Source organism: Trachypithecus francoisi, unplaced genomic scaffold, assembly GCF_009764315.1.
Source record: "Trachypithecus francoisi isolate TF-2019V2 unplaced genomic scaffold, Tfra_2.0 Lachesis_group15, whole genome shotgun sequence".
Lineage (NCBI taxonomy): Eukaryota > Metazoa > Chordata > Mammalia > Primates > Cercopithecidae > Trachypithecus > Trachypithecus francoisi.
The window spans coordinates 53,177,288-53,188,371 of record NW_022681460.1 but is presented as its reverse complement, the minus strand read 5'-3'; the positions used below and the strand labels follow the sequence as shown (position 1 = coordinate 53,188,371).

Genomic DNA, 11,084 nt, shown 5'->3' with positions numbered 1-11,084 from the left:
CTGACTTCGTGATCCACCCACCTCGGCCTCCCAAAGTGCAGGGATTACAGGCATGAGCCACCGTGCCCAGCCAGAAATATCTTCTTTAGGTTAGACAATAGCTGTTGTTGTTGTTGTTGTTTTTAGATAGAATCTCACTCTGTCACCCAGGCTGGAGTGCGGTGGTTCAATCTGAGCTCACAGCAACCTCCGCCCCCTGGTTTCAAGCGATTCTCCTGCCTCAGGCTCCCGAGTAGCTGCAACTACAGGCATGTGCCACCACGCCCACCTAATTTTTGTATTTTTAGTAGAGACAGGGTTTCACCATATTGGTCAGGCTGGTCTCGAACTCCTAACCTCAAGTGATCTGCCTGCCTCAACCTCCCAAAGGGCTGAGATCACAGGCATGAGCCACCATGCCTGGCCATAGCCAATAGCTTTTTAAGGGCTGGAACTGTCCTAGTCAATGTCATATTGCCCTACATAATCGACACAGAAAGTATTTAGCAGAAATTCAGTCAATTATTCTATGCCTTCAAGCCGAATTTAAAACTATGAAATAGATCTCTGACAGCAGCGTTTACACTAGCCAAGTTGTGCAAACTATATATGTCGAGAAAAACAAAACCTACCCTAGTGAAAGGATATACCTGAAAGCCAGTTTGCCCATACATTTCTACTAAATTTCAAATGAATTTTTCAAATTGCAATATCACTCTTACCTGTCACAGAAGCAAAGGTAAATTTTCAGGGGTGTACTCCCTTCTTAGGCAGCTCTCTAGCTCCCTCTGCATGATGTCTGCCTGAACAACAAAGGACTTCGACTCGGCCACCTAAATCCAAAAAACTAGTTTTAACATCCCAAATTAAAGAACTGTAAAATTTCAAGTATCACAAAATCAGACTTTTCCAAGGAAATAATGGTCTGCTCTGATCCAGTGGTAAGCTGAATAGTGGCCTGTTCTCATAAATACTGTTAATAGCATCAGCTGTTTGTCTGCAAAAATAAACTGTTTCTGCTAAAAGTTACCAATCAGAAAAATCAAACTTATTGTTGTATTGAAATAGCCCACTCTCCTACTCACCTGTAAGGTTTTCTTCAGTGCCAGTTCCCTCTCTCTTCTAAAGTAATAAATATCCTTTGGCATTTGAACAGAGCTGCAGAAAGATTTATGCAATATAAGTAGAATTACAAAAGCTGTAATCGACCAGATTATAGATAGGCCATGATTAATCTGTAACTCTTCACAACTGCTCATTTCTGAATAAGTATATCACATTATACTGAATTATTGAATATATACTGAATTATGTGGCAAAGGCCACATCCTTTTGTTTTGGTTAGAATCTTTTTTGATTAGCATGTTTGCTAAACCTTTCCCTGGGCCAATTTTTCTCTCTCCTCCCCATACAAACAGAGTATTTTGTTCTACCCTTGATTCATCTCACTATTTCCTACTGTAGAGTAAAGGGAGGGACACAATGGTGAGGCTTTTTATTTCCCCGACCGTATTCACTCCAGCAACCTTATCTCTGACAAATATTGTGCCTCTCAGATCCCCCTTTCACCCTAACTGGCACATAAAACCAATATCGTGTAATTTAAAATAAAATGCTTTTATTTTTGTGTTCTTGATGAATTATCTGCTGGGGGGTGGGAGTGATTCTTAAATATCAAAGATGAAATACTTCAGGAATCATTTTAACCAAACTTAATGCTTCAGGAAAATTATTGATTCCTAGGAAAAACATTTATAGCAGAAGTGCCTGTTTAAGCAGCCTTGTGGATTCCTGTTCACACCGTTATGAGGGAGCTATTGTTTTTACCATGGACTCTGATACAAAGAGGCACAAGCTGTGGGGTCACCTGGTAAGGGGGTGGGACCCTGGGTTGGGAACAGCAGAGTGCTCCACATTTGGGATAAGATATATCCCAAGGTTTGGCAGCTTCGGAAATACCAGGAAACAGCAACCCTGATGCCAGCATCACTTTCTCAAGATAGTATTTTGCAGACATTGGTAAGGGGCCACAGCAGGTAGTCTAGCAAACAGGTGAGAGACCACCTAGAGATTATGAAGGAGGTGTAAGCAGTGACATTTAGGTTAATATTGTTCATATGGCCCTATGAGTTCCCAGATAAGTTTTAAGGGAAGATAAAAATACACTGTTAAGTTTGTACACTTGCCAGCAATTTCCCCCACTACAGGCAGTGGTTCTGTGAAAAGAACCCCAGGCTGACAGTCAAGAAATCCATCAGTCAAGTGAGCCTAAGCAACACATTTAGACATATTGTGTCAAATTTCCACCTCTGAAGTTGGAGATAATGCCCCTCTTATCTCCTAATATCTTTGCTTTAATGGGGGGGGGGGCGGGAGAAGAGGTGAGTTCTGAAAGGGATTTGAGAATAAAAACAGTAATAAACCTAAGGTATAATTTCTGTGATTCTGAATCCTGGCTGCAGCCTTGTGGCAGTGAGGAACGAGTAACCAACCAGAAAAGGGATCAGCTATTACCAGGTAGTTAGAGAAACACAAGAAACTTTCCCCTGCCCTCTGGTCTTCTTATCTTTGGCATACTGGGAGATGAGGAGGGTCATGGGCTTAGCTACCCAGCCCCGTCTCACTCGGATCTTGTCTTTCCTCTCAGTTAACCTCAAAGTGCCTGTGAATGACCCAGAAGAAACTGGTGAACATAAGTAGTGTGTATATCAACCTGCAAAAAGAGATTTACTGCTATATTCATCAAGCATTGTTCATTCAACACCATTAATTCATTTATTCATTCAGCAAGAATTTATGAAACACTTAACCACTGCAAAGTCTTAGCTTTGTGGAGTGAAACGAGGGAAAGGATGCAAAAAAAAAAAAAAAAAAAAAGGGAAAATGATTAAGACACACAGTTCTCCAGGCCTCAATAGATTTTTCAGTCTAGTGGAATGAGAATGTTAAAGTGATTATCGGGAGTGGATATTTCCATGTTCCTTGGACTCTAGAACCTAGCACAGCACCTGGAAAACAGAAGGTGCTCAAGAAGCATTTGTTAGACTAAAAGATTCTTCCAGGTGCAGTGTTGGGTGGTTTGGGGGAGTAGACAAATAAGGCAATCCAGGATTTCCCATCACTCGATTCTAAGAGACATCAGAAAGCCTTTCTTATCCCAGTGTACACTGGGGAGTCACTTGCCTGCCATTCTGACATTTAAATCATAATAATATCAACACTCCATCTTTGCATTGTGTTTTCTTGTTTTAAAAATACTTTAACCTGCATTATTTCATTATCCTCATGACCTTATGTAGGTAGGCAAGGTACTAACCTCATTTTTCAAATAAAGAAACCAAAGTTGAGAAAAATTATGACTTGCATGGTTCCATGATCTTTCCATCTCATCACACAATCTGATTTGCTTCAGACACCTGATGGTTTTAAATACTAATTAAAAAACATATGAAATGCTGGTTCTTCAGAATTGTCTTTGGAATGAAGTACTAATTCACCTGCTTACTGCATCTTCTGACCTCTCCAAACCTCCCACCATTCATATTGTATTTTCTCAATGATTCAACCTAACAGGGTTCTTATACTGCTCCTTTTGATCACTTGCGGCAGTAACAGAAACAGAGGGATATGAAGGTCCTGGGCCCATGAGACTTGTCATTAGGGCCTGATCTATGTCTCTTGTTTCTCTACAAGAACTTGATTGCTGTTGTTGGCAGCATTTACCTATAGAAGAGCTCCTAATGAAACAGGCTGGCTGGCTTCCTGTTGTGATCTGCTCTAAAGGAGAAGAACAAAAGCCACTCTCACTCTAGCTTACATAACTCTCAGCAAATCAGTAACAAAAGACCCAAGAAGTTATTAACAGCGAGTTCCTACTTTGGGGGGCTAGAGACTTCCATTAAGCCCCACATGTGCAGTTAGAATTAAAACTCAACTTGTAGTTACCCCTTCCTCATTTTTGTGCTAAGAATAATGCCTTGGGTGGAGATTTAAAATGCTAATGCTACATCTGATGTATGAAGAAGCATGTTGAGCCCCTGCATGAGCACTAGAAACTGCACCCCAGTCCCCCCACCATATATGCCCTGATGTAACCCTTCTCTATCATAGGATCCTATAAAACTAACCCACACACTACCCTTGGAGAGCAGCTCTTTACTTTTCCTTTCTCGGTGCTGGCTCCCTTGTGCACAAGCTGAATAAACTTTCCTTTGCTGCTCTGTTTGGTGATCTCTCTTGATTTCTATCCTGGCAGAGAGCAAGAATCCACAGTGCTGGTAACACTCACAGAACATTGTTTTGCATAATGTATTACCAAATGCCTACCATTATTTCAGCTTTTAAATTTCTCACCAAAATCAAGGTCAAATTCAATTAAAATATTATTGGGTAAAATGAGATCTCCTTTCACTGAGTATGATTTGTATTACAGCTTCTGTAACTTTAAGACCATAGCATTAGTTAACATGTAAAAACACTTCTACATTTTCTTTGGTAAGACTTTTGCTTGGATCTGTCTTAACAAATCTAGAATATAGAAAAATCTTAGAGGCAGCAATCAGGTTAGAAATGGGTACCTGAAACTGCTATTATATACTATCTATCTGAACTGGAGATAATGCCAATTGTCCGTGTAAAAAGAAGAAAGGGTGCTGATGGAGATTATGGAGTGAGAGTGGGGAGTAAAGGCCCTGAAGATCACACCTTCTCACTGCCACTATTTACCTGTAAACTCGATTAGTTGTTCTCTGAAGAGCTCCCTGCTCTTCTATCTCAGACTTCAGTTCAGTCAGTTGCACAGCCAGTTTTTTCTCCAACAGCTGGACCCTTTCTGTGGAAGTGATCTTATAAATTTCATCCATGATTTGCATTTGCTGTTTTTCTGTATCCCTGAAAAAGAGGATCACAAAGCTTGATGCCCTCAGTGACCATTACCCAGTATGTGGAACTTTGTCTATCTTTGTGCAAGAAATCATGTGGACTCTGTAGAAATGCATGCATTTTGCTATTAGACTGTTGTCATTTGTGATTTAATTAACATCTAGTAAACAGTAGAGAAAAAGTCAATCAGAATCTCCACTGGTCATGCCTTTGATTAACCCAGTTCACCTTCAAAAACATCTCTGCTTCAGCTTTGGCTGTTGGGGTTTAATAAGTGAAAATGCACCTCCCCTCAACACCTCACCTCTACAGTCTTGATAAATGTTTGTAGGGATTACACACTAACTACTGTGAGTGGCAGTTATTGCTGACTTCTAATAGAAAATTGTACTTTTGCATTTGAATGTGTTTTCTTAATTTTGACTGCCTATATTTAGCACACAGGTTTTACCATTAAATAACAGCTGTTAACCTCCCACCCCACCTCACCTGGTTCACAGTCTGTCAAATTCAACATAATTGTTTGTTAAGTACTTAGTGTCAACATTGTCATTAACAATGTAGATTAACTGCATGACTCAGAAGTCCTGGGACCCATACATTGCAGGGGATTCAACAGATGACGTATTTCCTTGTGTTAGTGCTGCCCTCACCTGTCCTGGACAAGTAGGAGTTAAGTCTCACTTAGGCCACATTAGAGAGATTTATAATACTTAAACCTTCTTTTTTTCCTTTGATATTTCTAGGTTCTCATCTTTCCTTTCGAGATATTTCATTTTCTCAAGTTAATATGCTGTCATTTCAACAAATAATTAAGCTGTAGAGATGTTTTGTGTAGAGGCTTCCTTTGGGAGCCTATTTATTCTTTTTCTAAATATATTACAAATGGAAATGAGCATCTATGTTCAGTCCAGGTTGTGAACCTGCCTAGTAATAAATCTGTCATGTTTGGCATGCCATTGGAGCTCAATAAAATGCACTGTTATTGTTCTTAGCAAAAGTAAAATGTTGTTATAGAAAATATTTGCCATTTGGCAGTGTCTTTTCAAGTTGGACGAACAGTTAAACAACTGCCTTAACAGCTGCATTCCAATTGGCAGCCAAGAGTGGGAGCAACACAGACTGGCTGATTATTCTCCCACAGGACAGACATTCTGCCTTCATTACTTGATTAGTTTCAACACTTCACAGCTCAGAAATGAGAACATTTAATCCTGTACTGTTTAGCTTGCAACACAGTCAAGTACAGTATTCAGAAAATTAACATAAAGGGGTCAGTCTTTGACAACAGTCCATGAAATGAATCCAACCCAGAGAAATACATGCCTGCTGAGCACTCATGTCTAGATTTAAAGAGACAACTGTTTACGTGGAGGGGTATGGGAGGTGTGCTTCATTGATTGAGAACCTACCATGTGTCAGGCAAGCACTGGGACCTCATGTAGTCTTAGAAAAGAGATTGCGAGAAAAGAGAATTTCTTCAATAATGTTTTTAAAAATAAGTACATTTAATTATTTGTCATTCATAATTACATATCATACATAATTTTATGCATTTAAAAGTGGTTAAAATTTAAGACAAAAATAGTAAGATCAGCTTGAGCAAGATTTGAGGGTGTTCAATGTGTGGTTACAGCAGGCTTGGATGGGGATAAAGCAGGCATGTTTAGAAGAGAAATACTGAGTAACTATTTTAAAAGTTTCAAGGCAATTAGTAAAAGAATAGAAATGCATCCTAGATGAGTTCATGTCCTTTGTAGGAACATGGATGAAGCTGGAAACCATCATTCTGAGCAAACTATGGCAAGGGTAGAAAACCAAACACCACATGTTCTCACTCATAGGTGGGAATTGAACAATGAGATCACTTGGACACAGGGTGGGGAACATCACACACCGGGGCCTGTAGTAGGGTGTGGGGAGAGGGGAGGGATAGCATTAGGAAATATACCTAATGTAAATGACGCGTTCATGGGTGTAGCACACCAACATGGCACATATACACATATGTAACAAACCTGCATGTTGTGCACATGTACCCTAGAACTTAAAGTATAATAAAAAAAGGAAAAAATAAAAATAAAAAATAATAAAAATATCTGTACCTATAAAAAAAAGAAAGAAAGAGAGAGACAAAGAGAGAACGAAAGAGAGAAAGAAAAAGAAAGAAAGAAAGAAAGAAAGAAAGAAAGAAAGAAAGAAAGAAAGAAAGAAAGAAAGAAAGAAATGCATCCTAGAGCTTCCCAAAGTAGTGGGAGTAAGGGGTGAGATAGGACTTTTAAATCCAATAAACAGTGGTCCCCAACCTTTTTGGCAACAGGGATTGGTTTCGTGGAAGACAATTTTTCCACGGATGGGAAGCAGCGGGTGGCCGGGAGGAGGGATGGTTTCAGGATGAAACTGTTCCACCTCAGATCATCAAGCATTAGTTAGATTCTCACAAGGAACATGCAACCTAGATCCCTCACATGCACAGTTCACAATGGGGTTCATGCTCCTATGAGAATCTAAATGCTACTACTGATCTGACCGGAGGAAGTTCAGATGGTAATGCTTACTTGCCTGTACTTACCTCCTGCTGTGTGGCCCAGTTCCTAACAGGCCACTGATCAGTACAGGTCCATGGCCTGGGGTCTGGGGACCCCTGCAATAGAAGGTAAGAAAAGTGGGGGAGGGGAAACAAAACGAAGTATGGCAGAATTAATTTCAAATGTAACAATAATTATAATAAATGTAAATGGTTAAGCTCATCAAAATATATAAAGCACAGCTTCAAGTGTTTAAAAGGCTCCCAAAACTTGATAATGTGATACGTACCAAAATAAAACAATTGTTTTTTTCTAGCAAATGCCAGAATTTAAACTGATAAGCAAACTGGTCCCATATCACTGTGGGCCAATCCAATTCTCTTTATTGATCTGCACAGATAGACACTCTGTAACCTTCTTGGGTAAACATTTTTGATGTGTAGTCATCTTGATCATCAAATGCTTTCAAATCATCTATGCTTTCAAATGAAGTGCATTACATGCCAGCTTCTGCATTAATAGGGGTGTGGCTAAGCCACTGTAACAAAAAGACACCATCACCAGTGGGTAAAAGAACAAACTCACGCCTATAATCCCAGCACTTTGGGAGGCTGAGGCGGGTAGATCACTTGAGGTCAGGAGATCGAGATCAGTCTGGCCAACACGGTGAAACCCCACCTCTACTAAAAATACAAAAACTAGCCGGAGGTGGTAGCATATGCCTGTGATCCCAGCAACTCAGGAGGCTGAGGCAGAATGGCTTGAACCCGGGAGGCTGAGGTTGCAGTGAGTACCACTGTACTCCAGTCTGTGTGACAGAGTGAGGCTCTATCTCCAATCAATCAATCAATCAATCAAAGAAAAAAGATCTTTTAAGTCTCTCTAACCTAACGGTGCTAATGTAAATGGTCTAGGGTTGTAGAGCAGCCCCACTACTAAACGGGCACTCAACGGCCCGGGTTCCTTCCAAGTCTGCTTCATCATCCCCCAGGCATTGTTCAGATAAACACATTAGTGTTTTCCCTTCATTGTGTCTATAGAACATGGGGGACATGAGATAAATATATTTGATAGTCTGAGTTGAATAACCTGCTTCTACTTCTAGTTTGCTGAGAGGTTTATTTTAATTTTTTCTTGAAAGAGTGAATTATGTCAAATGCTTTTTCTGAATCTATTAATCATGTGATCGCCCTCATATATTTGTTAATGTGGTTAATTTCACAGATTTTCAAAAGTTAATCCAAAATTGTGTTTTTAGAATGAACTCCATTTGGTCATAATTTGTTATCTTTTTTTTTATAGAAAAGTTTATTCAATTTTCTGCTATGTTGTTTATAATGTTTGCATTTATGTTCATGAGAGACATTGGCCTGTCATTTTTCTTATAATGTTTTTGTCAGATTTTGGTATCAAGATTATGCTGGCTTCACAAGACATGTTGTGAAGTGCTCTCTATTTTCTGAAGAACGTTTATAATTACTATATTTTTCCTTAAATGTTTGGAATAAGTCATTTCTGAAATAAAGTAAACTGAAGTTTTCTGAATGGGAGGACTTCAATTACAGATTCAATTTTTTAAACAGCTATATAACTATTCAATTTTTTATTTATTTTTGTGTTCATTTTATTAAGACTTTTAAAAGAACATTTTGATATATAAGTACATTTCATCTAAGTAGACGAATTTTGGGGGGATGTGAGGTTTTTCATAATATTCTCATACTTTAACAGCTTTGTTGAGATATAATTAACATACCATCTGATTAACCCACATGAAATGCACAACCAATGCTTTTTTATTTAGTATATTCACAGAGTTGTGCAATCATAACCATAATCAATTTTAGAACATTTCATTACACTAAAAAGAAACCCTTTTGCCATTACCTGCCACTCCTCACTTCTCTCTAAGCTACCTCTTCTCCCTAACAATAGGCAACCACTACTTGACTTTCTGTCTTTACAGATTTGTCTCTACAGATTTATATGAACATTTCATATAAACGGAACCATACCATATATGGTCCTTTGTGACTGGCTTCTTTCACTTAGCGTGTTTTCAAACCTCATCCTTGTTGTAGCATGTATCAGCACTTCATTCATTTTCAATGGCTGAGTGATATTTCATTGAACAACTGTACTACATTTTATTTGTTCATCAACTGATGGACATCTGGGTTGTTTCAATTTGGGGGCAATTATAAATAACACTGCTATCAACATTCATATACAAGGTTTTGTGTACATCTGTTTTCATTTCCCTTGAGTATATGTGTAGGAGTGGAATTACGGGGTAAATATGTTTGACCTTTGAGAAACTGCCAGACTGTTTTCCAAAGTGGTCGTACCATTTTATATTCCAATCAGCCACATATGAGAGAATTCCAATTTCTCCACAGCTTTGCTAACACCTGTTACTATCTGTCTTTTTAATTTAAGCCATACTAGTTGGTGTGAAGTGGTATCTCATTGCGGTTTTAATTTGCATTTCCCTGGGGCTAATGATGTCAATCAAATTTTCACGTGCTTATTGGCCATTTGTATGTCTTCTCTGGAGAAATGTCCATTCAGATCCTTTGCCCATTTTTAATTGGATTATTTGTATTTTATTGATGAAGTTGTAAGAGTTCTTTATATATTCTAGATACATGTCCCTTATCAGATATATGATTTACAAATATTTTCTTCCATTCTGTGGGTCATCCTTTCACCTTCTTGATGTTGTCCTTTTAAGCTTCTTATCTTTTTAACATTTATAAAATGTGTAGTGCTGTCTCCTTTTATATTCCTGATATTCGTAATTTCTGTACTTGTTTTTTTTTTGAGACAAAGTCTTGCTCTGTCACCCAGGCTGGAGTGCAGTGGCACAATCTCGGCTAACTACAAGCTCCGCCCCCCAGGTTCAAGTGATTCTTCTGCCTCGGTCTCCTGAGTAGCTGGGATTATAGGCAGGTGTCACCTCACCTGGCTAATTTTTCTATTTTTTAGTAGAGACAGGGTTTCACCATATTGGCCAAGCTGGTCTTGAACTCCTGACCTCAGGTGATGCGCCCACCTTGGCCTCCCAAAGTGCTGGGATTACAAGCGTGAGCCACCATGCCCAGCTTGTACTTGTGCTTTTATCTTGATCAGTTTTATTAGAGATTTACCAATTTTACCAATTTTTTCAAAGAACCAGTATTATTGAGTTTTCTCTAGGTTATTTATGTCTGCCTTTTCTTTTACTGATTTCTGCTCACCTTAGATCATTGCTTTTACTATCTTGAGTTTAATTTGCTTTTCTTTTTCCAGTTCTTGAGATGGATGTTTAGATCAATAATTTTTAACCTCTCGTGTAATGTATTTAATGCTATAAATTGTCCTCTAAGCACTATTCTAGCTACATCACAGAAGTTTTTAATGTTGTGGTTTCATTATATTTTAAATATTTTCTAATTTCTATTATGATTTCTTTTTTGACATAAAGGTTATTTAAAACTGGTTCTTTCTGTTATGGTTTCTAGTATGATTCCACTGTGGCCTGAGAACATACTCTGTATGACTTCAATTCTTAAAAATATGTTGAGCTTGCTTTATAACCGAACATATGGTTATTTTGGCAAATGTTTCATGTATACTCGAAAAAATGTGTATTCTGATGTTGGGAATAGTATTTTATGTATGTCAATTAGATCATATTAGTTAGTCATGTTGTTC

The 11,084-nt window shown here is 38.5% G+C and overlaps 1 protein-coding gene across 1 annotated transcript; it reads right to left on the bottom strand.

Annotated features, from left to right (window-relative positions):
* Positions 1-336: 336 nt before the first annotated feature.
* On the bottom strand, positions 337-7,640 carry LOC117097186 (putative uncharacterized protein C6orf183). The gene is made up of 4 exons (XM_033234823.1): positions 7,433-7,640; positions 4,705-4,869; positions 1,065-1,137; positions 337-812 (listed from the first exon to the last, which is right to left on the bottom strand). The coding sequence occupies exons 2-4, from the start codon at positions 4,848-4,850 to the stop codon at positions 705-707; spliced, it is 327 nt and encodes a 108-aa protein (XP_033090714.1). The 5' UTR covers positions 4,851-4,869; positions 7,433-7,640; the 3' UTR covers positions 337-704.
* Between the last annotated feature and the right edge of the window lie 3,444 nt (positions 7,641-11,084).

Coding starts and splice junctions, on each gene's coding strand:
- LOC117097186 (XM_033234823.1), bottom strand. CDS start 4,850: ATGCAAATCATGGATGAAATTTATAAGATCACTTCCACAGAAAGGGTC. Junction 1,138..4,704: donor ACAACTAATCGAGTTTACAG/GTAAATAGTGGC, acceptor ATCTTTCTGCAG/CTCTGTTCAAATGCCAAAGG. Junction 813..1,064: donor CACTGAAGAAAACCTTACAG/GTGAGTAGGAGA, acceptor TTTTGGATTTAG/GTGGCCGAGTCGAAGTCCTT.